Source organism: Pseudopodoces humilis, chromosome 3, assembly GCF_049639895.1.
Source record: "Pseudopodoces humilis isolate 2021_Gansu_Grassland_sample_001 chromosome 3, ASM4963989v1, whole genome shotgun sequence".
Lineage (NCBI taxonomy): Eukaryota > Metazoa > Chordata > Aves > Passeriformes > Paridae > Pseudopodoces > Pseudopodoces humilis.
This window is the reverse complement of record NC_142202.1, coordinates 78,001,638-78,028,731: the sequence shown is the minus strand read 5'-3', so window position 1 is coordinate 78,028,731 and position 27,094 is coordinate 78,001,638. Positions and strand designations below refer to the sequence as shown.

At 41.2% G+C, this 27,094-nt stretch overlaps 3 protein-coding genes across 14 annotated transcripts in view; 1 reads left to right on the top strand and 2 right to left on the bottom strand.

Annotated features, from left to right (window-relative positions):
* Positions 1-13,672, top strand: part of ANKRD6 (ankyrin repeat domain 6) — an 88,914-nt gene extending 75,242 nt beyond the window's left edge. For 7 of the 12 annotated variants that reach the window (XM_088052834.1, XM_088052832.1, XM_088052833.1 and 4 more), the window contains 11 exons: positions 683-781; positions 1,695-1,793; positions 3,381-3,479; positions 3,714-3,791; positions 4,599-4,703; positions 4,954-5,094; positions 5,322-5,498; positions 7,447-7,599; positions 8,146-8,259; positions 9,976-10,318; positions 11,375-13,672. In XM_088052834.1, coding sequence (XP_087908960.1) covers positions 683-781; positions 1,695-1,793; positions 3,381-3,479; positions 3,714-3,791; positions 4,599-4,703; positions 4,954-5,094; positions 5,322-5,498; positions 7,447-7,599; positions 8,146-8,259; positions 9,976-10,318; positions 11,375-11,928 — 1,962 coding nt within the window. In that variant the 3' untranslated portion in view covers positions 11,929-13,672. The remainder of the gene's footprint in view (positions 1-682; positions 782-1,694; positions 1,794-3,380; positions 3,480-3,713; positions 3,792-4,598; positions 4,704-4,953; positions 5,095-5,321; positions 5,499-7,446; positions 7,600-8,145; positions 8,260-9,975; positions 10,319-11,374) is intronic. The other 5 variants (XM_088052840.1, XM_088052839.1, XM_014263315.2 and 2 more) reach the window with 3 other exon arrangements.
* Positions 13,673-15,470: 1,798 nt separating this feature from the next.
* Positions 15,471-17,198, bottom strand: LYRM2 (LYR motif containing 2). Its single transcript, XM_005518208.3, has 3 exons — positions 17,076-17,198; positions 16,781-16,921; positions 15,471-15,873 (listed from the first exon to the last, which is right to left on the bottom strand). Exons 1-3 carry the CDS (start codon positions 17,196-17,198, stop codon positions 15,793-15,795), a joined length of 345 nt encoding a protein of 114 aa, XP_005518265.2. The 3' UTR covers positions 15,471-15,792.
* Positions 17,199-17,283: 85 nt separating this feature from the next.
* Positions 17,284-27,094, bottom strand: part of MDN1 (midasin AAA ATPase 1) — a 91,983-nt gene continuing 82,172 nt past the window's right edge. Inside the window, exons 94-102 of the mRNA XM_014263277.2 lie at positions 26,121-26,278; positions 24,215-24,304; positions 23,736-23,851; positions 22,947-23,121; positions 22,251-22,324; positions 22,043-22,157; positions 21,375-21,438; positions 19,581-19,723; positions 17,284-18,234 (exon numbers count right to left, since the gene is read on the bottom strand). Of these exons, the coding sequence (XP_014118752.2) occupies positions 18,046-18,234; positions 19,581-19,723; positions 21,375-21,438; positions 22,043-22,157; positions 22,251-22,324; positions 22,947-23,121; positions 23,736-23,851; positions 24,215-24,304; positions 26,121-26,278 (1,124 nt within the window). The 3' untranslated portion in view covers positions 17,284-18,045. The remainder of the gene's footprint in view (positions 18,235-19,580; positions 19,724-21,374; positions 21,439-22,042; positions 22,158-22,250; positions 22,325-22,946; positions 23,122-23,735; positions 23,852-24,214; positions 24,305-26,120; positions 26,279-27,094) is intronic.

Genomic DNA, 27,094 nt, shown 5'->3' with positions numbered 1-27,094 from the left:
TAGAATGGCAATACACAAGCCAACACTTCCTTGATTTCTGTCCATTTCTGCAAATTTTCTTCCTTGAGGAACCACAGCATGTGGTTCTCTGGGGTTTGTGTGGCTTTTTGCCCTCCCTTCACATTTTGGCTGGAGACTGGTGTGCTGTCCGAACATAAAAAAGCTTCTTGATAGCCTAAAGTCTGTATCCTGCCCAGTGAGAGCACCTACAGACCCAGCCAGACTTCAAGCTGGTTTGTGTTACAATCATAAGGAGACAGGAGTTGTGACCCTGGTCTGCTCACTACCCTGCAGCAGTCGTGGCTGGGATCCAAGATCTCGTGCCATGGCAGTTTGATTTTTTGTTTCTGTGCATGGGGGAAACCTGAAACACAAGAATTACACTGCTGTTTGAGACTAATGAATGAGACAGTTTCTAGAGTTCTTTCTTCCTGTAAACAGATTTGACCAATGCAGATATCATAATACTGTCCTATTTCTGCCTTTATTGTATCCCAGGTAAACTACTGCCAGAATGAAGTGGGGATTTCAGTCTCCGGGTTCATTCATCTCATATCTTTGGGAAGACTAGTTTCCCACCCTTGGGTGGATCTTCTTGTGCAAAGATCTGTGAGGTCTTATATTTTAATGCTTATGTCCAATTTCTAAATATGGCTTTTATATTTTCCTGTATTTCTCTAAGGCAGGTAACACACCTCTTCACCTGGCTTGCCAGAATAGCCATTCCCAGAGTACTCGTGTTTTGTTACTTGGAGGATCTCGAGCAGACCTCAAAAATAATGTAAGTTTTGGAAATAATATGCTCATTTTTGTGTGACTTTTTTTTTAGGTATATTGCTTTTACTTGTAAAAATACTCAGAAAGGCTATAAGCAATGATTTTTATTATAAATTATATTGAAAATAATACTACCCAACCATTGTATTCATTATGCACAGGAATGCTTTTGGTAGGACTGAGTGATGCACTACTTGTACCCATCTCTTGAGCAAGGATAGAAGGAGCCAAATGGGGTTTTGCTGTTGAAGACAGTGGTGAAAGGCTTCAGATCTGCAGATCATATATACTGTGTGTCAATCTGTCAAATGAGGTAGATTCAAGGTGGCTTCAGTTTCAGACAGCTTTCCTTCTATTTATAATGATTCTGGCATGATGGAAAAAGAAAAAAAACAATCTGCAAAAGGAAGCCAGATATTTTTGCCCTGCTTGATAACAAAGTGGGCAGTGAAATGGAAACCTGTGGGGTTTTGTGCAGCTCCCAGGCTCAGTTGCACAAATGTTACCCTTCATGGGAATGCTGCTCTGGGTGCCACTTATGTTTTCTACATTATGTGGATCCCTAAGCTGAGATTCCAAATTGCATTGGTTTGTGGTTCAGAAGACAGATTTAATGGGAAAATATAACTAATTCAGGGTTTGTAGTGCCAGTAAAATAGCATTTTATTTTTCCAGTATTTCCCATCAGTGGTTAAACAATTCATGCTTTCACCTTGCCTGACCCCAGCTCTTGCTAAACTTTCCCACCCATGATAGCAGATTCTGTACTGCAGAGAAGACAGCATTGCTGTTCTGTGGAGATGTGTGGTGTTTACTGCTCTTTCTGATTTAATAGGATTATTTCATCCCTGAGCATCATGACAAGTACAGGCTTTCTCACTGTGATTACATACTCAGAGCTTTGTTTCTGTTTGCAGGCAGGAGATACCTGTCTGCATGTGGCTGCTCGTTATAATCACTTGCCCATCATTAGGGTGCTGCTCAGTGCTTTCTGTTCTGTCCATGAAAAGAACCAGGTCAGTGCATGAACTTCATTGTGACTCTGTGCCCTCTGCATATGGCCCGTTGTTGGGAAGAGGAATTCCTGCCCAAGTAATCCCGCTTCACTCTGTGTGTTCCACTGTACCACCAAATGCCTAAGCTTTTAAGAATAGCCTTAAAGTAATGGCATATCAGTGGTTTATTATTTTGCCATCACATTTGCATTATTTCTTCAAAGCACTGCTTATTTATGAGGTGATTTAATGATCTTATAGCCATTACAGAGACATTGTGAAGCACAACTCACATTTAGATGCTACCAAAGTGCAAATTCTTCTGGAATACTTTTCTTTGCTGCACTTTGCAGTAGGGGGAATTAAGAGGACATAAAAGTGAAGACAAAGTATGCTCTAAATTCAAAGTAATGATCAGTCCAGCCTAGGATTAATCATCCATAGTTGTTTTATAGGGAAGTAATTGATTGCTGTACCTATAGCATAGCCTGATTGGGTGGTAGAAGGGAAAGAAATTAGTACATTAAAATGTGTTAAATCTGCTAAATAAACATATTATGTGGTACTTAACCACATTTTCTCATGTTCCTGGGAAATCTTCCATGTGTAGTTGAGGATCATAAAGATGTTTTCTGAACTGTACATTTAATGTTCCTTCTTCACTATGAGATATTACAGAAAACAAAATGGGTTTCAGCATGTTAAATTTACTATGTAATTTTACTTGGAAATGAGTTTTTTAACTTGCAAAATGAGCTACTGAATATTAAGATCAACTGCTGTGAACCTGGCCCAGAGAGACATCCCTTTGCCTCACTACCCGGCACTACCCATAGTTGTTCCATATTTACCCATAGAATGATTTGATTTAGGAGTACACCTCATCTAAGTTAGCAACAAGCACTAGTGCTGAGGAAATCTAATTTTATGAAGGCAAAATGCAAGACCAGGGGGACAGGAAAGCATTATACACACTTGTCCGGTCTCATTTGAACAGCTGCCAATTCTGTTACCAGTGCCCAAATCTGTTCATGGCTGTCTTCCCCTCACTGCACCAGGACAAGGGCAGGGCAGTGTGTTAGTGCTGGACCCAGATTGCCTCCTGGCTCTGATCCAAAATCAGTTTTTCCTGAGGATACCTGTGAAGAGCATGCCAACCATCTCACTGCCGGTACTTACCTGAGTATTTCTGAGTAATGTGATACATGACCACCTGCACACCAAATAATCAAACCTGGGGAAAAAAAGAAAAAGAAGAGAAGGTTGTGGTGGGAAAACTTGTTCTACCCTCAGATGTCGTATCCATTTACTGGAGGTAGAGCTGGGCTGTCTCCAAGCTGCTTCATGTGTCACTTGGTTTAGATAAATCAGATCACTAGTGCCCCAGCTGCATTTCTCAAACTCAGGGTGAAGTAGCACTTTGCCCCCTCCTGTCATCTTCCTCTCCACTCAGTCATTTTTTATTGACTGGGCCTTATTTCAGCTTAGTTGTTGCATCAGTAAGTAGCTTTTTTTCATCTCTGAGCATCTTTTAGGAAGGTGTAGATTCTGTAGAGTGAGACCCAAGGACTAATGTCTCAAGTTTGTTTTCTGCTTTCTGACTTGCAGGCAGGGGATACTGCACTCCATGTAGCTGCTGCTCTAAATCACAAGAAGGTGGTGAAGCTCTTGCTGGAGGCAGGGGCTGATGCATCTGTTGTCAACAATGTAAGCAGGACACAGAGTTTTTCTGGTATTTTATATTAATGTAGATGCCCTTCAACATTCCTCATAGGCTTGGTAGAAAATTCTTGGTTGTGAAGTGTTGAATTATATCATGGTAAATTGGCACAATTAGTCACTTCATTCTCGTGCACAGAGTATACACTGAACTTGGTTGGAGAAATTCCATGTTTCCAGTAGCTTGTGTTTTGAAGGAAATGATGTTCTCTTTTCTCTCAGGCAGGCCAGACCCCTCTAGAGGTTGCCAGACAGCACAATAACCCCGAGGTTGCGCTCCTGCTCACTAAAGCGTCACAGGTACATTACACGTCTCTCCCCAACACACACATTCACATGAAGCTGAGGCCACTTAATCTTGGGAGGCTGCATCCCCTGCTTCCCTTGTCTTCTGCTGTGAAAGCTGCCTACATTTCTGCTGGCATTGTGGGCTGGACCCAGGTCTACTGACATAGAGCCTTTCAGTCCCCAAGGTGAGCAAGGTGTGCAGATTAAGCCTCAGCATGAAGTGCTGTCAGAGGTCTCTGTGTCCTGACTGGCAGAGGGTGGAGCTGTCAGAGGCCCTTGCTCCCTGCAGTGGCCCAGGGTTTAGAAAGTTGCCCTGTATCCAGAAGCTTCTGAGTTGTGCCATTCTACTGCCTACCTCAGGCATATCCCATCCCCAGAAATGTGGTCAGCACTGGAGGATGCTTTGTAATGGGGAAAAAATGTTTATGTCCTGTTTATACTTTGCAGCTATGTGTGAAATGCTGTAACGCTCTTCAAGCCAGAAGGCAGGAGGGCAGGAGACCAGGCACAATCCTTGCCCTCCTCCTCCTTTTCACCTCTGCATGGGCTGGGCTTGGCTTGGGAACCAGCACAAAGACAGCAGAGGAGGTGCTCACCCTTCTAGGGGACAGCAGTGCCCAAACAGACTGAGCTCAGTGCTGGTGTGTTTTCACAGCCATAAACACCCACGTTACTTGGCTCATCAGTGTCCCATCTGGCAGTGTGCTCTCCTTTTTCCACAGCCTTTCAGACAAGGAAAAGGTCTGCTCTATTACTTGTCCTTGTTTTCTTGTAGAGAAGAGCATGACATCACTGAGTAACAGTGTGGTCTGTCTTCAGGTCTCGCGTTTTAACCGTGGGAGAAGCCTGAGGAAGAAGAGAGAGAGACTGAAGGAGGAAAGGAGGGCTCAATCGGTGCCACGGGATGAAGTGGTACAGAGCAAGGTATAGCCTGCCATTACCAGCTGGATCTGCTGTGAGGAGGGACTGATCACAAAAACCCATTGAGGACTCAGTCTATTTGGAGCCATCAATTGTGCGTTGCCCCAGCAGCTGCCCGAGGCAGTCTGTCATGCTCTGCTGCTAAAGCATTTCCCACTCACATGTGCAGAGCAGCTTAAAGCTGGGCAATCAAAGAAGAGGCTCCTTTTCCCCATCTCTGCAACTGCTCTGAACTCCCTGTCTTTGCTTCAAGCAGGGCAGTGTCTCAGCTGCTGATGACACACCAAGCAGCGACCAGCCTCCAGAAAGGAAGAACAATCTGAAGGATAAACTCCGGTCAGCCTCACCAGATCCCAAAGGGAAAAAGAGCAAAAAGAAAAAGCCAAAGGAAAAGGTATCAGTAAATTTAAAACAGCAGAGAGAAAGAAGGGCTAGCTGTTCAGAAATGGTGTGGGTCCCTCTGGTATGTTGGGGCAGCAGCCCCACCATGCTCCTGGGGCAGACAGTCTTGAGATATAAGTGATTTTCACTGTAATTGTCACAATGAATTTGTCCCATTCCCATCAGGAATAGTTTACCAAGGTGCTCATATAGGCAAAACATCGTGTGTACATTATGCAGGTTTCGGCACTCTCGGACCCCATCTCCCCAGCTGATCAGCAGACACTCCCTCAGCCCCAGAAGAATGTGCCTAAGCGCAGAAGTAAACACCACTGCTCCTCTCCACCCCCTCCCCACGAAGTCCGAGCCTACCAGCTCTACACACTCTACCGAGGAAAGGATGGGAAGGTGATGCAGGTGAGCCACTGCCCTCACAGAGGGAGACACGGCGAGCAGCCTGTGGAGCTGGGGCACAGGTAACAGATAGAAAATATGCTCCACTAACTGCACTCTCAGGGGTATGAAATCATGACTTGTGATTGGTTTTCCTTGCTTGGACTTCAGCTGCATTTTAGCCTGAAGTCTGGCAAACAATAAGCTGGTTTTGTGCCTGTTAAAGAAGACATACTTAAGTAGTTTTGATCTGCAAAGATAAGTAGTGAATAGGGATTGGAAATGACACAAGAACTTTCATTATATACTTTGAAACATTAAGAGTTCTGACAGGAGATGCAAATAAATTTTCCAAGGAAAAGCAGCACAAAAAGCTTATTACCTAAACCAAGAGGCTGAGTAAGCTCAGTAGATTCTGTTCCAATTCTTTCTGGATTTTGCAACATGTCTTTGGGTATTCTATGTTTACTGGGGACAGGATTTCTACAGAAACTGGTAAACAAATAAACCTGGAGCTACCAGGCCACGTGCATTTATCCAGTTTGGAAAATAATATTTTAGTCACTTTATTACACAATTAATTACCAGTAGATATTTATAAGAAAGAATAAAAACAGTCATTAAATTATCCTGTAGACATCTGTATTGTTGTTTTATTAATATTGCCCTCCTGTAACTCCTGGAAATCCTGTCATTTAATTTCCTTAGTTTCTCGCATCCATCCATCAGCTTTTATCAGTCCCTTCCTGTAGTTCAGAATTTCAGCAGATTCTGAAGACCATTCAAGTCAGACTTCAAAAGTTTTACTGTCTGTTTACTGCTTTCCAACATCTCCATGTAATGTTTGAGAAATTTCCAGACGGGGCACTATGGAATTATCCTACAGCAGACATCAGGAAGACTGGGGGACCTTTCATATATTAAAGTTATGGAGGGGCAGAGAGGTGATGAAAGCAGACAGGACTTGTATACAAATCTCATCTATTCACAAAGATTAGCTTCATAGAGCTAGACTCCCATACAGTATTTCCTGAAATGCACAACACTCCTCTCTCCTTGTCTTTTTTGCTTGTCTGTCTTCTTTGATGCCCTGAGGCCATGAAAGCAAACATAATTTCTGAAGTACATGTGCTTCTGAAGCTTTCTTTAGTACTCAGCAAACTACCCACCTTTCCCTACCAAGGGAATGACCCCCAATTTATGAAACACTGCTGTGGGGCTAAAGAAGAGAGGGAGGCTCTTCTGCAGACAGATTCAGAGCAGCTGATTTGGGCTACTGGCACAGCCCCTGAAGGAGCCAGTTTCTGCCTTTGGGCTGCAGAGGAAGCTGATGAGGTTTATCTGTCCCTGCTTAAGGGAGCTTTCTGTGACCATCTCCCTGAGAGATTTGAATGTGGTCAGTACAGCTGCCATTGCAGAGGGGCCATGGGATGGTATCACATGAGTCAAAGGTAGGCAGAGGAGTGCCCAGCAGGCAAGGGGTAGCTGAATGCCAGGAGGGTGAGGGCAAACAGAAGCAGCGAGGCCTTGCCATTCAGTACTGACAAAGGACAGAGCACATGATTGGCATTAGGTTAAAAAGCAAATGCACACAACCCACACGCATCCACAAAATCAGATTATTTTACAGTTGAGAATTACAGCATTGAGACATGGGGTCTAGGCCTGTGATGTGGTGTTCCCTCAGTCAGCACACAGGGTCTGAGCTCAGTGCTGCTTGTAGCCCAGTGAAATCAACACTGCTGTGTTAGGGTGTGTCCATACACATCAGATCAATCCTCATGTAGTCTGTGCTTTTTCAATTAACAGCCCATTTGCTGAGCTGCTGTAAGATACTGTCAGGAGGGTGAGATACAGTACATAGGATAGAAGAACCCAAGACTGACTGAAGGAGTCTGTGATAGTGTTCCAAGTGCACTAAGAGGATGTGGTGGGGTGTAGCAAGTAAACGTGTCATTATCACTCTTTTCAGGCACCCATAAATGGATGTCGTTGTGAGCCCCTGATAAATAAATTGGAGAATCAGCTGGAGGCAACAGTGGAAGAGATAAAAGCTGAGCTTGGGACAGTACAAGATAAAATGAATATTAAACTGGGCCAGATGGAAAGCAAAACTCAACACCAAGTAAGAAAGAACATGTCCTGAAGTTCTGCTTGCCTATATGATTTAGAAACTTATCCAGAATTTAATTAATATTTTCATCGTAGAGATTCATTTTTTGCTTCTTGTATTGTAAAAGCAAACCTGAACTCTAATACTCAAGTCCAGGGAACTTTGACATTCCACTGGGAACTGATGTTGCAAACCAGTTTTTTTCTTGAGAAAAAACACATTTAATGTGTTAAGTGTCTTCTGGTGCTTCTTTAGACAATGAATCTTACGGGCTTGAGCCATTAAGAGGGAAAGAAGGCAGTCCTATGACTGGTCAGTTCATAATTGTCAAAATCCCTCTTGCTGAATTATGTATGCATTGAGACTCAAGATCCTCTAAATTACTTTTTATTTTTAATTGAATAGTTACTCATTGGTAATTTTATGATTGAGCCTCTTTGCAAGCTACATCTAATTGTAGTTGGCAGAATTCCTAGAAACAAAGACTGAAAGACAGACTGTACTTTGATTTTGGTTTCTAACATGATGATCTCAGCTGAACAGTGTTTTTCCCCACAGCTCCGAGTTTTGGACAAGCTCATGGCCGAGCGACTGTCAGCAGAGAGGACAGAGTGCCTTCACCGCCTGCAGCAGCACACGGAGCTGGAAAAGAGTGAGGGGGAGAAGCGGCAGGTACAGCTTGAAACAGCTACTCTCTCTTAGTCCATGCCCTGGTAGGTCAGCTCAGGAGTTTCATTCCAGCAGGCAGAAAATATTGGAGATGTGGCACATCTGTTCAAACAGGTAAAAGAGCTTCAAAGACCAAATTATTCCTACCCACTATCTTAGTCACTAAACCAAATTTATAAAGTTTTTGCATTAGAAACGAGGAATGTGAAATCCAGTCCCACTGCTGTAATTAAATTTGGTATGTCTCTAGTGTGGGTTCTACAACAAAATACCGTTTTTCTAACATAGTGATTTGCAAAAATCTCCAGCACTAAATTTTTCACAATTGTGCTTTCAGCTTTTGCTTCATTAGAGGACATATGCAGGAACATATCCAAATAGTAAAAAAGGCTAAGGTCTGCGTTGTTCCTTTTTCTTCTCATCCATTTGGTTGTGGGTCCTGGGAATCTCTCCCTTCTATCTGATCTTTTTTCCCCCCATGTATTAAAGGCTGAAGTTCTGTCCTCTGATGCTAGCAACACAGCACCATCTCCAAGCTGTGTATTACAGCCAGTAGGAAAGTATTTTTTTGTATGCTCGTTCAACCAGCAGTACAAGAACAACTGCAACAGCTCTTGCACTTCCAGCTTCTGCAAAAACTCACCATTTAAAACCTGCTGAGAAATCTGTTTCTCCACTCACACAGGTGAATTTAAAACACATTTCAGTTTCTCACTATTAGTATTCTTCCAAGAATTGAGAAATGTGCTTTGTGCTAGGAAAATGTCATGAGTGTTTGTAAGACCATTCCAAATCCATGTAAAAAGACTGACAGCTGTGATAATACTTGCATAGGATACTGATGAAAACACTTTGTGTCTAATATTCACCAAACACTCTTCTCCAAACTAAGGCATCTTTAATTCTTATTTCATAAGAGACATAAGTATTTTATTGGCTTCTGAACATTTAGGCTTGTGCTCTGTCTCCTTGTAATCTTCATTTAAGACACAGGATGCTGGAGTGATACATCAGTGAAGTGAATTAAGTCATTAAGTCAGTTGTTCCTGCTCAGTTTGGTCTAATTGAAACATCTGAAAAAACAGAATTGGGCTTTACTAAACACACTGACTAAACATCCTTGTGCCTAGGAAGGCCTGACCTAAATTCATTATGTCATATGAACAAAAGGGTGAAAAGAGCTACTCCTATTTGAAGTTATTTAAATGTATCTGCAGCTGACACTTATTAAGCATCTGTGTAATCTGAAAGCTGTTACTGATTTATCATTTAGTGGGGGACTCACCTTTGTCACTGAATGAAAGAAGAAGAGGTTGGTAATTGTATAAAGCAGCTCCCCAGAAGTGTCTAATTTGAATTTCACTCTTAGAAAATGACCATGTGGTGTTCCTTGCACTTAGAAAGTACCACTGACTGTATGATTAAACAAGTCATCCCTGATAGAGAACTCAGAGTTGCATTGGAAGTAGCATATTCGTATCTATGAGTTGATAGCTTGGACTAAAGAGACTGCCATTCATAAGCTAGTGTATAGTTCTCCACCTTTTTTGATCTGCAGTCCTTTAAATATTCCCAGTGGCAGCGTGCACATCTTAACAGGAAGTCTAAGCCCACACATATCCATCTTGCTTCTCTTTGTCCCTGTCACATGTCCTCAGCAGCTCAGGAACCATAGGATCTCATCATAAGATCATGTAATTTACAGTCTCTTTCTGCTAGATTTCCTTGGTTGATGAGCTGAAGACCTGGTGCTTGTTGAAGATTCAGAATCTGGAGCTCAAGCTTTCTGGAGATTCCAGGTCATCGAGACCAAAATCAACTTTGTCCACTTGTGAGTCTCTCACTGAGACCCTGGATACTGACAACAACCCCCACAGTGCCAAGGACTGTAAAGCCAACCAGCCTGTGCTCCAGTCAGAGGGCTCCCACCAGCATTCCTATATCACACTTCCAAATAACCTCTTGGAAGATGGGGGAAGGAGCAGAGTCCAGATGCCAGAACAAAGTTTTGGGCAACACTTTTGTGTTAAACAAGATGGAGCATTGGGTACAACCACGTCAGGTATTTGGCTGTCATATCCATTCAAGCTCGTTAACTGAGGGGTACTTGTATTATTAGTAGTACATAATTCTGGTGGTGTGCTTCCCCCCTCTATATGCCTAATGTCTTGGGATTTAAATACACTTCAAGGCAGCCACTGGGAATATTTTAATAGGTTGCTGGGTGGAATTCCATTGACTGTTCCTGATGCTTCCACTATGTCTTTGAAGTAAAAATCCTTTGGTGCTTTGAATAACTCTTGGCCCTGGAAGATTCTGAGGGAAAAAAAAAAGAAATGCGCAGAAGGGCCAGGTGTCTATAGCCAAGTAGAATGCTATCTGAGTCCTGGCTTCTGTAAAATACAATGTATATGTCTCCTAAACACTATGCAAAGTGAACAGACATGGATGCCCCATCAAATAGAAAGGCATATAAGAGATCTTGTGGTGCTTGAGTGTGAACTATTCTGCATTGGAACAGTTCAATAGCACAGAAATGTGTGACCTTTCAAAAATTACTGGGACTTCAAGTTTTGTAGAAGCAAGGGAGTTTGTAAATAACAGCAGACATAACTTACTTTGGAAATCTAGACTAATACTTGTTACATGTCCTTCTGATGAAATCACAGAATCACAGAATGGTTTGGAGTGGAAGGGACCCTAAATGTCATCTCATTCCAAACCCCCTTGCCATGGGTAGTAACATTTTCCACAGTACCAGGCTGTTCGGAGCCACATCCAGCATGGCTTTGCACACTTCTGAGGAGAGGGCAACTACAGCTTCTCTGGGTAACCTGTGCCAGTGCCTCACAGTGAAGAATTTTTGGCTAATATTTATGTCCTTTGCCTGTTGTCCATCTGTAGCCCTGCAGCTGCAATGCAACATCTCTCTGCCTGGTCCAGTTTTTCTGCTTTAATGATTTTTTTGTTACATCACCTGACTGTGAAGATGTGATAAACTAATATAAGCCTGTACAAGGTACACACAAAATCCCATCATTTATCAAACAACGAGGTCTTCTAAGGCTAAAATAAATGCCCAGACTTCTTAATATATTGTCTATAATTTATTCTATAGGTACAGAGCGACAGGTAGTGGCTGGTGGACCAGTTTCTCCCCCTGCTCAAGACGTCAGGCCAAAGGACAAAGCTGTGAGTACCAGCACGTTCCACAAGTTCCAGCAGGAGCTGCCCTCCTCTGAGCTTTCGGGCTCCAAATTAAGACATGTTAAAGTTCAAGCTGCTTTGCAGCCAGTGACTGAAGCTGCAAAAACTGAACCACAGAGCGGCTACTTCATTGACAAAGGAACTCAGACAAAAAAGTCCAGCAAAAGTGGGCAGTCGAGGCACAAAGCTCTGCATCACCCAGGGGCACAGCAGGGCCAGGAGCAGCAGCCCTCGGTCCCGCCTGCCGCTCCACACAGAGACACCTCCCAGGCCTTGGAGATAACCCAGTACTTCTTCGAGGCTGTTTCCACGCAGATGGAGAAGTGGTACGAGCGGAAGATAGAAGAAGCCCGGAGCCAAGCGAACCAGAGAGCGCAGCAAGACAAAGCTGCGCTCAAGGAACACATCAAATGCTTAGAAGAGGAGCTGAGCAAATTAAGGACTAAGGTGCAGAAAGAGAGCTAGCACCTGCCAGGCAGGTAATCAAGCATCAGGACTCATTTTGGAACCTGCTGTATGGGAATTTGGATATTGATATATATTTGTAGTGCCTGTTACATCCAAACACAACACACTACTTCAGGAATAGAAATAACTTCAGAAACTCTGTAAGTGAGGAGTTCATATGTTCATATGCAAACTACACTGATAACAAAGAAATGCTGCAGATTAGACCCTTTCTTTGTTATTTCCAAGAGTCTGTCAGTATTGCACTCTCAAGTTTCCAGATGCTGCTTGAAACCAAACTGCATTAGTAACCAAAACTGCTTTCTGAAAAGGGAAATCCCTTACTACCACACAGGACACAGACTAGAGGGTTCTACTGTATGCCACATGTAAACATGCTGTGATACTATTACTGAAATAAATGCAGGATGTTTGATAGCTTTTGACAGAATTAGTGATGAAGGGCTGTTGATCCTATTTTAGATACTCCCAGGGCCTCTCTCTAGTCAGTGGAGAGAAGCTAAAGAACCCACTCTAGTTACAAGCCCAGGCCAAGGTAGGTGACAGATGCAGGCTTCCAGCTGGGAGAGGGCAGGCAACCATGGAGGGAGATGCTAAGGCCACTCATCCCATTAGGTACAGAGGCTTCAGCAACCACTTTGCTTTTCTCTTGGTTTTCTGTTATTAAAACAAGTGCTAAATCTGATTTGTCTTTTATTAATGGTGTCCTGCTTGCAGAGCTCCTTGTGGTTACACTATTGTTGGGGGTGTACTCCAGTAATCTGAGAGCTTCTGTTTAGGGCATGGATGGCAAATATTTTACTGCAACTGTGGTCTATTTGTTAGGTTGAATGTTTATATAAATCTTTTTTCCTTCAAGCAGGAAATGGCTGAATTGTCTACTACTGAAGAAGCTTAAAAAAGTCCTTTATCTAAGGTAGTGAAAGCTTGGCTTCCTGTATTCAAATGTTTCTTTTTCTGTAGTCAGGATTTTTTCCCAGGCACCTTGTCCAGACTGTCTACCTTTGCTCCTCTGAATGATTCCTCCTCTGGTTCTTTCCCTTCTGTCCCTAAAAAGGAGACCAGGCCCTGATGAGTCTACAGGTTTCAGGACAAGCAGTCCTTCAAAACAGCACTCAACATTTTAAAAGTTTTATCAATATGTTCTGCTATAAAATTTGGAACATTCATTGACCATAGTTGTCCATGTTGACAGACTCCAGATAATCTCAAGGCACTGTAACTATTGCATCTGCACCCCTTTAGGGTTTTCTCCTTATACCTCTGAGAAGGCCCCACCAGATTCTGCTAGAAAAGTAAGTTTACTTACCAGATCATGCTAGAACAACTGTTCAAAATCAGTTCCAACACAGGATGGTACTGTTATGCCAAGGAGAAAAATACTTTTTTTCTGTACTAAGGAGTTCTAAAATCAGTACAAAATACAGTGTTGAAGAATGCCATTCACTAATTAGTAATTAAGCTTTTGTCTTCTTAGCAGATGTATAAAGCAAAAAAAGTCCTATTATATAACAGTATTTCTAAAGTTCCTATTAATGCACTATCACAAGAGAAGTGTATCTGCAGCTATGGAAATACTAGTTTTCTTGCTCTGACTTCTGTAGTCTAATATAGACACTTTGGTATGTTTACAGTTTTGTTTAAGCTACAGTAGGAATGCAGAAGCATGCTGTTGAAGTTTTGTATCACCTGGATGAAGCTGATGTTTTGCCAAGCAATTAAACTAAGTGTTGCTCAGAAACGTGTGGTGTAACGTTTTCTAGCCACAAAAAACTGACAGTCCCCTCACTTGACTCAGAAGGGGGAGCAGAAGATTGAACTTCAACTTCTAAGCTTTTTGTTTGTGGTTATATAACACCTCCCCGTCTGTGAGGCTGCAGGGACTGAGTGCTGTCTGTTGGCTGGTGCAAGTGCCCCTTTCAGAAGTTACAAGCGTGGGGCTGAGTTGCACACAAATCACACACACTCTCCTTAGCTTGCCCACAAGCTCAAAGGAGAGGCTCTGTCTTTAGCTCTACTTCCCATATAGACCACACTGCACCACACTCATAGGTCCAAGTAATTTAAGTAAATCCAAGTAATTACCAAGTAATCTAAGGCAATAACCAGGCTGCATGTTACTGATTTTAGAGGTTTTCTGAAGCCTCTGAGTGTATGGTAAAAGAAAGAGAAGCATTTTCTGCTAAATCCTTTCTGTACCCCTCCCTTCTTCAAAACTGAAGGACTTTATAAAACAGGTGTGATCTACCTACCTTTTTCTTCAGGTAATTTTACTTACCTTTGCAGGCTGTACTTGGACTCTTTAAGGCTTCTGTTTGGCAGCTTTATCTTGGCAAGCCTTCAGAGCAGTGGAGATGAAGGGCAGCAGCACTCGAGGTTAGCATCTGTCCAGGGCCTGTCAATCCTAGCTCTGGATCACGTTGACAACCTGGAAATGTACAAACTGGGAGTCAAAGGGGTAATGCAGGCCCCAGGCTCTGAAAGAAAAGCACTATGGTGAGGCAGCAGGGTAAAGCCAACTGATCGAGGAGCAGAAATCCAAGCACTGGCTGAAGGGGAAGGGAAGGCTACTGTGGTAACAGGTTACGGCTGTTCAGTCAAAATACCTCATATAAAAAATATACCTAAATACAAAAAAAAATCAAAACAACCAACCCTAAATACAAAATTCTCTTAACATGAAGAATAAATCCCCAACACAAAAATGTTCTGTCAGTCTGTTCTACTAGCAAATGTTAACAAAATGTAAATTTTTAATGAAGTGTTTTTAGGTAAGTATTTTTCATTGACTGATTGAAGCTTAGAGGCTTCACAGATCTGAACGATAGCTCCTGCTCCCAGCTGGGGTCATTCCTCCTGTAGCCTGGAATTCCATCCTGTGCCTTCCCTGGTGCCGGTGGTGATACCTATTTACTGGACTTGCTGCCAGTTTGTGCAGCTCAGCAACTCTGCAGAAAACCACCTTGAAAAGCAGCGGTGTTCCCTAAAGTAACTACAGTAGCAGAGTGGAAGAGGGAAGAGTTCTTGCATGTCTTGGAATCACAGCCTAAAACAGGCATCAATCTACTGCTACCTGTCTAGTTATGTGGAGAAAATCCCCAGCTCATCCAGGCATTTTTAAATTATATGGAAAAAAAAGATACATCACAGCTCAAGGAAAGTGAGAACAGTTGCAAGCTAATAATTAGAAGTGAAGTAGTATAACATCTGAATAAACAAACCACAACTTTTGCACTAAGTATTTTCTACCTGTAATTCTTCTTTGTATATTGACTTTTAAATACTAATTTGAAGGTACTTGGTAATAAACATCTCTGGGGCTAAAATCTCCCACTTTCATAAATAAGTTTTATTCAGCTACTACTGAAAATCAACATCTACATGCAAAACATTTCTTTAATGTTTGTTCTGGGCCAATTTATTTATCCCAAATTCTTTTTCTAATCACAAATTTGTGTGAAAATCCTTGGCACACTACATAAAGAGGTGTCATTGTGAATATTACCAATTACAGCCACCACAGTAAAACATACACAAAATAATCTAGTATATATTTATTTTCCATTGCACTGGCATTAACACAGCTGTTGTAATTTTTGGTACTTTCTGCTTTTCCTGCAGCACACGCTATATCATCCATGCAGTTTTTAAATGTCCTTTGTGTCCAAGCAATTTCCACTTCTGAGGGTACCCAAACTGAGAAATGGATGGGGAAGGGGAGAAAAACCAAACCCCCACTGTGGTAGATTCCTCCTTCAAACATTACCAGGTTGCCAGCAAAGGCTGCCATTATAACCACATTTTGGAAAAAACACTGTTTATTTACAACAGATGAAAATCTAATTGCCAACAAAATGAAGATCAGGATTTCGCCAGCTTAAGTGTTCTCTGAAGTTCCTGAAGTTGCATGTTGCCTTGAGTAATCATCATCCTGATTGCATCCTGTAGAACAGAATGGAATCTAATGAACTGTACATCCATACAGAGCACAGGTTTTACACAAGCATGCAGACTTTTAATGCATTAAAATACATAGAATTCTTACAGGCACTACTGTCTTTTATTTCATTGTGTAAAATAACAGTGCTGTCTCTGAGACAGTTAAAAAACAGGTTATGTTTAATGGATTAATTTTCTCCAGTTCCTTAACAATGTACTTGGTAATGGCTTTGCTTTAAAACTCACTTTTTAATGGGATTCAAACTCTTAATGTTTTCTTTATGCCTGCGTGTATATTGCTTTTGCAAGCCAGTAGTGAGAACTGCACATGAGCATTATGGAGATGGGTTTTACAGAGCAGGTGCAGATTTCTCTCAACGTTTTATCTAAGGACTCTAAGGCTTTGTCTGCATAATTCAGCCACCAATTCCTTGGCCGCTGGCTAGAAAAGGGAAAGAACTAGAATGCAGAGGACAGGAGACATACAAGAAATGTGAAGGTTTCTGCATTTCACACTTGCTTCGCATCCCAAACCAGCCCATTTGACTGTATTTTGCTTGAAAACAGGTGAAATTAAAGCTAAAAAGAAGAAAAAAGCTATAAAAAGCTTAACCAAGTTTATGTTACCATATTATTCGATACTGTTCTCCTTATCTGCAATTTGAGCAAGCAGAGTATTTGTTTTTTGGGTTTTTATTTCCAGATTATTGTCTGTGATTTTGAGAAAATTACTACTGCTAAGAGGGAAGTTTAGATATGCTGGATTATTTCTTCGCATAGATGAGGCAGCAGGAGTTCTCACCAATCTGGAAGCGACACCTACAGAACAAACCCCCAAGACACAGGGCAGGACAATGCAGGGACCATTCCTGAGGGCAGGCGATCAGAGGTGCGGGTTCCCGATCCTCACCTCTTCTGTAGCATCCTTATTTCTCCTGAATTCCTCCCTGGCCCAGTCCTTTAAGTAGCGGCGATCCTGCTCCGCAGGTACCTCCCGGATAGCCCGCAGGATCTTGCGGTACAGCTGAAGGACCTGCTGCCGCCTCAGGAACTGGCAAGGAGAGAGGGAAGTCTGCCCGCTGCCCCACGACAATGCTGCGAGCTGCACCCTCGGCGCTTAGCTTCGAGGGATAGTTAAACAACCACCGAGTTACCCATCGTTTCTACAGGACGCAGCTTGCCCGAACCCCCGAGCTCGGCCATACCTGCTTAAGGGTGAGCGCGCCCGGCGGCAGGCGGCCGGCGGCCATGACGCGACTCCGCCCCTTCTCCTGCCCCGCCACGGGGCCGCCCAGCCCGCCCCGCGCAGGCGGGGCCGAGGCCGCCATTTCCTGCCTCATCCCCGCTTTCAGGGCTGGGGAGCGTCGGTCGCTTTGCTTAAGCTTTGAGCAATTCAAGGCACAGACGTCGTAATTACAAAGAGTGGTACCTCTCTTTATTAGTACAGACGATACAAGATGCATAGGTTTTGCAATGAAAAATCGTGCCTGTGCTCCAAGACACCGGACTTACGAAACATCCCCAAAGCCTGCCTCGGACAGGGGCAAACTTCACAGTGTAAAGTGGTAAGGCAGGGATCATATGGCATGATTCAGAAAACTCCCTGCTGCTATCGTCAGGCAAAAATCAGCAATAATTAAAAAGGCTGTGTTAGAACTGCAGAATAGTTCCAAGTATTCAAGTACTTGTTGTTGATTAAAACCATCTGCCTCTGCTGCTCCCCACAGCTTCCTTCCCAGAAGCACCTCCACATGGGTGATGCTGAAGAAGGCTTTATTTGCAACTTCTAATGCAGAAATGTCTTCCCAGGAACAAGACTGGTTTTACTTATGGCATGGAGGGAGCAGCAGGAGTAATATCACCTCTATTAATATTAGAAACATGTTTTTTTTTTTTTTTCTTTAAAGGTAGTAAGTTATTACAAGAGAATTTGAGCCAAGTTTTACAGTTACTGTGGGAATAGCAGGAGACAGTCTCACCATTGCATAATTGTCCTCTGACACATGTGGGAGGATGCACCCAAACCATTCTGTTCATTCACAGTCTCTGCCCCCCCAGGGCAGCTCCCACAGGATAATCCCAGTCAGGAAGAGCTTTATGACCCCTCCCATGAAATGCAGTTTCTTCCATTTCAGCAGTTCAGCAGCAATCGAGTCCTGACCTTGTCTAAAAAGTCTAAAGAGTGTCGGAGGCAGTCACCAGTTCAAACCACTGTCTGAGGGCATCACTCAGAGTTTCTGGGAGGGCATTAACATCTCTAAGGATCATGTAGAATGGGAATGGGAATTCTTCCATGTAAGACCTGATTTCAGGCAATTCTCCAGGTCCTTTGAATATAGGTACTTTAATGTCCAAAATAGAATCCTGGAAAAAAAATGTATTGATGTTACTACTAAATTACACAAATATTCTATGACCACTGATAGAATTTACCCTATTTTATAAGTACTTACATTTCTCCCTCGTTAGATTAAAAGTTAATAAAATACTTCCAAGATTAAAAGCTCTAAGTGTTCAATGGTAAATCAGATCAGAAGGTGAACATAAATCAGTTAAATGCTTTTGCCCTTTTAGATAAAAGTGTACTAATCCATGAATTATGGGCTAGAAGAGACTAAGCTTAAGCTTCTGCAATACCAAATTCTGTAAATAAATTCTGTCATTTCTTAGCATTTTATGATTTGATTTTGCTGTTGACACTTTAGTTTTATTAATTTGATGCCTTCCCAAGACAGTATGTAAGCCCTTTAGTGCTGAGTTCAACTCATATTTGTGCAGTGCTCTAATAGAAGATTCTTTAGCAACTTCATAGTATTTCAACAAATAGTACAAAGACAAAAATCAGATTAAACTCCAGCTGTGCTTCTTGTAAAGTAACTTCTTAGTTGCTCAGTGTAGCAGCTCAGAAACTAATAAGGGTTACGAAAAACACCTGTTTTCTCCCAGGAAAAGAAGCTTATGAAAAAGACCCAAAATTTTTGCTTGATACTACAGCCAGGTTTCATTAGAACCTTTAAGCTGTTTGTCAGCAGAACTGTTCAATAATAAATATAGCAAATGAGTTTTGTATGCAAGAATAAAGATACAGGAAGAAAACACGAACCATAAAATTAAGAGTCTTTACCACATAATTCACTATCAGGCTTATGTTTGCTCACTTACTGCACTACAGAGCCTCCTGAAACCCTCCCAGATATTTCAGCTTCCCATGCAAGGATACCTGAAGTTTTCTTCCCCCATTACCAGATGCAGGACTCAGCCTTCCTAACTGAGGCACTAAATAACTCTCACATACTCCCTTCTGTCTAATGTTTAATCTTCTGGCTCCAGCTGTCATGTCAATTGGCGACTGCTGTCAGAAATTATCAAGCTGAATCAGAGCTGAGATGGAACAAAGCATCTCTCAAACTCCAAATCTGTCAACCTGCCAGCTGCTTCCCTGGTGGCCAAGAACTACAAGCATTCCGTTTGAAGATGGGAGCTCTTAGCCTTTCTGTGGCATGGAAGCTGAGATTTTTTTTTTTAATACAAAAGATAAAAAGCACAGTAGGAAGTGGCAGATCTGAGAGACCTGGGAAACTGCAATTGGGTTCAGTATCTTTGACCTCTATAAAAGATAAGGTAGCTGTATGGCACTATAAAAGACAAGAAAAAGATTTGTATCGGTTTCTCATTCACTACAGTTGAATACTTCTCCCTTGTTCACTTACCCGGGAATTAGGGTTGTCCAACACTACAAAAATAACAAAGATATTGGCATTCCGAGCTGCTTGAACTGCTGCTGTCACCCGTTCCTTGCCTTCCAAGAAAAGGCCTCTTCCATCAGACACAATCAAAAGCAGCTGCGCTGTTTCTGAGCACAAAGAACATTTAAAATTCCACTAAGTTCAGAGTAATCTGTTTAAAAAGCAAACCCCCCTATTTTGCTGTTTGCCCTTGGGGTATAATCGAAAAAGGAGTATTCCTAAGGAAATTAACTCTTAATCAAATAGAATTCTGTGACTTAACATTATGCTCCAGTTACTAGTGAGTCAACAAAGCAAGTAATGGAGGGAAGGGGGTGTCACACAGCACACAGACGACCTCCACCATCTTTTAGTACTATAATCAAGGATGAAAGTCATGGAAAATACCAAACAGACTTGGTCATGGCCTTGTTTTTCACGCCTAGGGGTTAAATACTGGCTGAATTACAAGAGTCCAGCCACTAGCTCAAGACAGCTCCAGCTACGACAATGAAAAAGAGCTCAAATCAGTTCCTCTAGAAGCAGGTACCTATGGGTCCATCTGTAGACTTTTCTCTGCTGTCCCCACTTTAACAGGCTTGGCTTCTATCAGAGAACATTCCTGGACAGTCCCAAAATGGGTTGTTTTTGGAAGAAACTAAATCAGAAGATAGGCTCGGACGCACAGTCAAGGCAGTGTGATTAGTCTGAAGTAAACCTCCTGAAACATCAGGATAGCACCCATGTTGGGTTCCTCAGCACCAACCATTTCTAGAGACATGTTAGTTGACCCAAGTTGCTCCTAGAGTCAGATACATCCCTCTAGAGGTACATTCTAAGTTATGTACCTGTCATCCTTTAATTACACATAAAATCACAGAAATTACAGTCAGGAATGCAAGTCCTAATTGTTACAAAGGGATGAAAAAGCAACTCTCTGCAGACAGGCCCCAAATGTGACAGGGCTTTGTCTTTTTACAGAAAGAGGTGATGAATCCTACAGCCTTCTGTCTTGCCAGTTCCCTAATCCTAGGGAGCTGATTACTGCTGCATCCCTGCCTAGTTTAACAGAATGGGATGCTGCTCCCCCTCAGAATAATGTGACATCCTGGTGGCAAAGCAGCTGTGGATTATAAATCCCAGACTGTCCAGTTCTTGGAGTACTTCAATAACAAGACAGTAAATTTTTAGATTTTTTTTTTTTAATAAAAAACATAGGTGCCACCATGACAAGCTTTTAACTATCAGAGTGATCTTTTAGACTTAACTATGGGGCAGACACGAGGCAAGCAGTCTTCCAGCTTTTCTTAGAAATTCAAGCAGCTCATGACCTAAAGTTGCAGGACAGTGAAAGGCAGGTAGGAGGCAAATTCCCTCCTCAGAGCAGCATGCTTCTGGATACCTAGAGAACTCAAGCTCTCAAGAAGGAGCAGAAATATCTAGAGAGTCAGGGACTTTAGGAAACTGGACAATGCTCTAAGCTGGCACTGTCTAGGCCTTAACACAGTGCAAGTGGGAGGTAAAGGGAGACAGGTAAGGCACGCCTTTTTAAAAAGTCTTACACAAAATTTTAGTGAGTTGTTGACAAATATGAAGTAGGTGTCATTTGGGTTTTTGAGCTAAATTTCGACCAAACATTGCTTTTGACAAAGCAAAACCCAAAGCCCTAATGCAAGTGATGCTTCAGTCCTAGGAGTCTTCCCGGCATGATCCTACTTCAGAATTGCAGAGAGCATTCTGCTGCCATGGCAACAAGCACAGTAACACAAAAACACTCACCCGGATTAATATTTTGAGACAACTGCTGTGCTGCAGCAAACATATTTGCTGACGATTCTAGAAACTGCAGAGGAAATAAAAATTAAAACATTTCTAAAGAACACCTTTCTCTGTTTTAAATGCTTAGACAGCCTGACCACCTAACACAGATACAGTTCTTGGCATTTTCCTGTATTAACTCCTGCTTTAAATTTATTAAGTACTTTTGAACTAAAGAATCTTCAGAGAGCCTTCAAACAGAATTTATTTTTTCCCAATGCTAGCAAAGCTATCAACACAGTACACAGCTAATGAGATTAGTGGCATCATTGAAAATATACATCCTATTTCTAGGTTGAACTTCTTTGGTTTCACCTTGAAACAGAATTATCTAGTCTCATACTCCCCATAAAAATTAAGAACATCATCAGGACACAAAATACTTTTTAAGACCTAATACAGAGAAAAGTGAATAATTAAAAGTGGTATACATCAGAACTAAAAGTGAGAAACCATTCTTCCTATTACCAAATTATGGCCATTTCTTTTCTTTGTTATCTAACCTGCTATCAGACTCTCGAATACAAAAAAAAACTACTTAGTGTTACAAAGTCATCATGAAACCATGAAGCTGCTGATATCTTGGAAAAGACTGGTAAACCTGTTGCCCTAGAGGCATTCCTGTGTACCTGGGCTATTTTTGTTTTCTTCTGCTGAAACTTGCAAAGACGCAATATCCGTGTCCCTGACTGGTCACTGAACTGCTCATGGAATGGGTGCAGCAGCTGAACAGTCTCTCCAAAGCTTCAGAAAAGAAGAGAAAATTACAGCATGAAAACAGCATTTACATTCTGCTCTGAAGTACTGAAGAAAAGTCAAGATTTCAAATAAACTCACCTACACACAGCAATTTGTCCCACTTCTAGAAGAGTCAGAGCATTTCCAATAACTGCCAGGGATTCATATGCAAGCTATGAAATAAAAAAGTTGCATCAAAAATAGCACAATGTTTTACTCAAAGCCCCGTATTAAATATGAAGAATGCTACTGAAATTATTTTTCATCCTCTAGAAAGATAATTGAAGAGACTGCCTATCTTTTTTTTGCCTGTCTTATGTAAGACAGTCAGTACAATAAAAATACACTAGTTTTGTTTGAGGGCTTTGGCTGATTGATTTAGAGAAACAAGTACAGGTAGGCTAATGAAATAAGTAACTGTTCAGAAGGAAACACACCATTTTAATTAATAAAAACTCTACAAATGGGCTATGATGAATGGATATTTAGTGCTCCAATGAACTGCCAGATAAGGAAGCTTCAGCCTTTTGTACACCACAAAGAGTAATTATACAGGGGATATGTACACCTTTAAAAAACTTAGCTCATCCTTTCAGCTAGTTTTCACTGATCTTTTGTTAATAGATCTTTTAGGCATGGAGTTACAAGAGTTCAAGTGCGTGGACTGGAAAACTAGGTGCTTTGAAATTATCAGACTTTCCAGCAGGCACCAGCCCGGCATGACGCAAGTCAGTAACTCCCATACACATCAATGACAGGTGGTTTCACCATACTTCTCCCAAGGTTTTATTTTACCTGTTTAGAGTGATTGTCAATCATACTAGAGGAATCATCGATAGCTAGGCAAATCTGGTACTGTCGTTTACTGGGCTTGGTCCTTCGCAGCCAGATCTTGTCTTTTCGGAACTGACTGGCAATGTATGGGATCACTTTGCGCATGTTCAGTCTCTTCCCTGTTCTGTAGTCTCCTCTGAAAGTTGAGAAAAAAGACATAGTGACAGGGGTTATCAGCAAATATCTCATTATGGAAATCCATGGCCTATGCAGCATATCCACCAAATATTTTTTTTTTTTAAATACAAATCCAATATTAGTAGTTTTAATACTGATATTTAGTTATAGATAAAAAAATCCCCCATATTTAATGTAAGATGGATATTCAGTGTTTTTAGAACAGGTTTATATCTAGGTAACTCAAATGGAAGGCAAACCTTGAATTTATATTCCACCAGTTTGAAACAAGTCTCTATCTCTTTAAAAAATAATCATTTAATGTTATAAACAGCGTAAAACATTTTGGCATTTAACATAATCTTTGACTTCAAATGGTGAAGTTGATTGATCACCTGTTGCACAGGAGAACAAAAAAGCAGGAGGCAATATCCTCAGGATGGTTGCCTACTACTATATCATGTTTGCATTTCATAAAGTAACCTAATGTTCCCATACAAGGAAATTGAAGGCATTTGCAATCAGGAATAATTACTGTAATGCAAGAACAACATAAAGCTTCAGTTTTACAGAGATTGAAGTGCCCCAAACCCATGAGTTTAAAGAAAATCAAAAGCCTCAGACCCAACTTACTTCAACTTGGCAGCCTGAGTGGGTTCTAGTATGAGTCGCAGCTGTTCACAAAGCTGCTGTGATAGAGGAGCTGTCAGTACTAAATACTTCTGCCACAGCTGTGCTGCTTCCTTCTCCTACAACATCACACAAAGAAATTAAAGTGAATTATGAAAAAACAAAACAAGATGGGGAGCACTGTCTGAAGAAAGAAACCAGACCTCAGCGCATTAAGGGGAAGGCAGCTAAAACTGTGAGTGTCTCGTATGACAATCTGCATTCACGTTCAAAACAAGATCTGGAACAGCATCCTCCTTCAAGAATAATGCAGTATGTTTTTCGAAATAAGTTAAATGTAACAACAAAAATGGCATCTCTATCATGTGATTTTGAGTATTTCGATTCCAGCCTGCTTGGATTCCTCAATGTTTTAGCAGTAAAAGAAGATGAAATAATGAAGGATTCTTATGACAGTTTTATATTCAAATGAGATCACAAACCTCCTCTGGAGTTCCAGGCTGTTGTGTCTGCCAAGCTTCCAACTGCCTTTCAAGTTCCTTTCTTAGCTCTTCAGGATCTCTAATGATGTGCTAGAAGTGGAGGTAGGAGTTTTATGAGACAGAAAAATAAATTTGCACATCTGGTGATCCCCAAAGTATAGCAAACTATAAAAAAAGTATAAATTAATTGGTCTCATTCTTATAAACAAAAAAATACCCAAATACCTAAATGAAGATTCTAAATCTCCATGTTTTTTAATAGCTTCCATGTACGTGAAGGATAAATACCTCCCCCCAGATATCTCCATATGTTATATAATCAATATAGAAACAAAGCTAGGAACATCTATGATACTGACACTGAATATAATACAGAATTTCAAGATAAAACAATGAAATTGTCTTTGAAATGACAAACATCAGATTTATCGACAGTATAATGGACACCCAACTACTGAACACTACACCTAACTAGTATCTTTGAAAACATAGTATACTTCACTTAATTATACTTTTTTACAAGTTGCATTCAAACCACTTGAAGATTGAATGACACCATCCTCCTTACTTGGCACCAAATATTATTTGATAAGCCATTCTGTTAAAGGACACCCAAGCTTTATGATCTTTCTTTTACTTTCACTGCGCTTTCAGTGACAGCCTCTGTCCCTGACTTACAAACCCACAGTCTGGCCAAAGACCAACACATGGCCTACATAACCTGCAGGCTTAAAGACTAAGGAAAGTAAGCCCATAACTCCAAATTCAATAGTCCCAGTAACTTCTCATTCCTCAAGAAGCAGCAGCTGTCCCACTGGTCACCTACTGCATGTTTAAGGAAGAGAGAAAGAACATACACAGAGAGGATTTCTCCCTTTTGCTGAAAGGTGAGAAACTGCACTTTTCCCCCAGCTGCCTCTTTTCCTTTCCCTTTAAATGGTGCTGCAAGAGCTCCCTCTCCTGTTTCACATTTGGCATCCCAGTTGGAAAAAACCTACAAAGCCCAAAGCCACAATTATTCTGCCAACAGAACACTTGCATTCAGCAGCCTTTTTCCAAAAAGCTGCAACACTTGGCATTAAGATGGATATACCCAGTGTAGCTGGGACACAATCCTGTCTGTGTTATGCGTAGAAACAATAAAATAGCACCCTCCAAGTGTGTACTTAGGACACCATACTGTAAGAATGAAATGTCAACCCTTCTAAGAAAAACCAGACACTGAAAATATTTTTACTTTATCAACTGGTTATCCATCACCATATGGCTTCTATGCCATGGGTCTTTATGATAAAAGGTGTTTTTTCCCATAAGTTTGCACTGGAAAACCACAAGTGTTACATGAAGCTCTAGGATTTTCTAGGCCATGGTGTTTTTTGAATTGAGACACTCATAAAAAACTCAAAAAGGTTCAACAATACCTGCAATCAGCTTTTATAAAGAAGTAATATATTTTAATGGATTAAGTAAGGTGGATTCTTTGTCCACAATGGTGTTTTAAAGTCACTGATGCCTAGTTCTCTCATCACTCTGTATGTACCCTTTGTTATCTTCAGGCCACACACCCTTGCCCATTGCTTTCCACTTTACCCAAGCATGTTATCTGCAGGTTGATCCAAGTAGAACAGTACTTTACAGTTAGAAAAACAAAAGCTTTTTAAAACATTATGTGAGAATGCATCCATGGTAAGGATGGGTAGAACTAGTCATTTTAAAGGCATCTTTCAGCTGCATATACAACAGTGTACGTGTATTACTTTTCATTCTGATATTAAACAATAGCAAGGTACTGAGTTGGCTGAAAAAAAATTCTAGCCTTTTGCATTCACAGTTTCATTAACACAGGTCAAGTAAAACCATCTGTTTCTCCTGCTGTAGCTGAAAGAAGACATACTGGGTATCCTACCTGGGGAATGTCCATCAGAAACTGGTGGGCTGTGTGTATGGTTGAGTCCTTGCTTCTCTCTGGCTTCTCTTCAGTCACCTTTAGTAGTTTTTCTGGTGCAGATTCATTGACATCCTCTGAGTCAAAAGTCTGGAGCTCTGGCTCCACATCACCTGGTCCTACAACCACAGAACTGATTACTGACTTCATGGATCACACAAAATACAAGAATCAATATTGTATCTTGACTTTTACAGAGCATACCATAGGCTTTGGAGAGCAGCTGGCATTTTCTTTTAAAAAAGTGCCAAATTTTAAGACATTGAATTCTAGGAATGGGATGAATACATCTTGCAACTCACTGGAACAGATAACTATGCATTTCCTAATGCAAATTGTTTTTCTGTCCTCTAACCTTCTTGCCAAACAAACAAAGTAATAGTTAACACATCTTTAACACCTCTCATTTCCACTGGTGAAGTACTTTTATTGACTCTCATAGCCTCTATGACAGAATTATAGGAGGTACAAAGCCATTCGAAAAGTCAGAAAATCATCATTAAGAAATGGCAATCTTTGCTTATCTTTTACTCTCTAATTTTTTAACAGAAAAGTTCTCTATAAATCAAAAATAAATTTAAAAATAAAGGAACAGACTTAGAGAGTTTGTTTTATTACTGTTTCTACTGTACTATGCTGTTTAATAGCTCATTTCTTAAGAATTATTCTAAAGGAGAAAAAGTATGACATTGTAGGAGATGTTTCAAGGACTCTAGTTTTAGAACATAAAATAAGAGAATCATGTGGAAAAACAAGAAGACTGATTAAATGCATACCTGTGCCATAGTCTAGTGATTTAAGTGATTAAAGCTCAAGGGAGTGGAAAGCAAGAATCTGGGCTTGTAAAACTCGTCTCCCCTCTCCAGCCATACTTTGTGTGTTGTTCAAGAAGAAAGCTGTTCAAAATCCCAAACTAAGGCATCATTTACTTGATA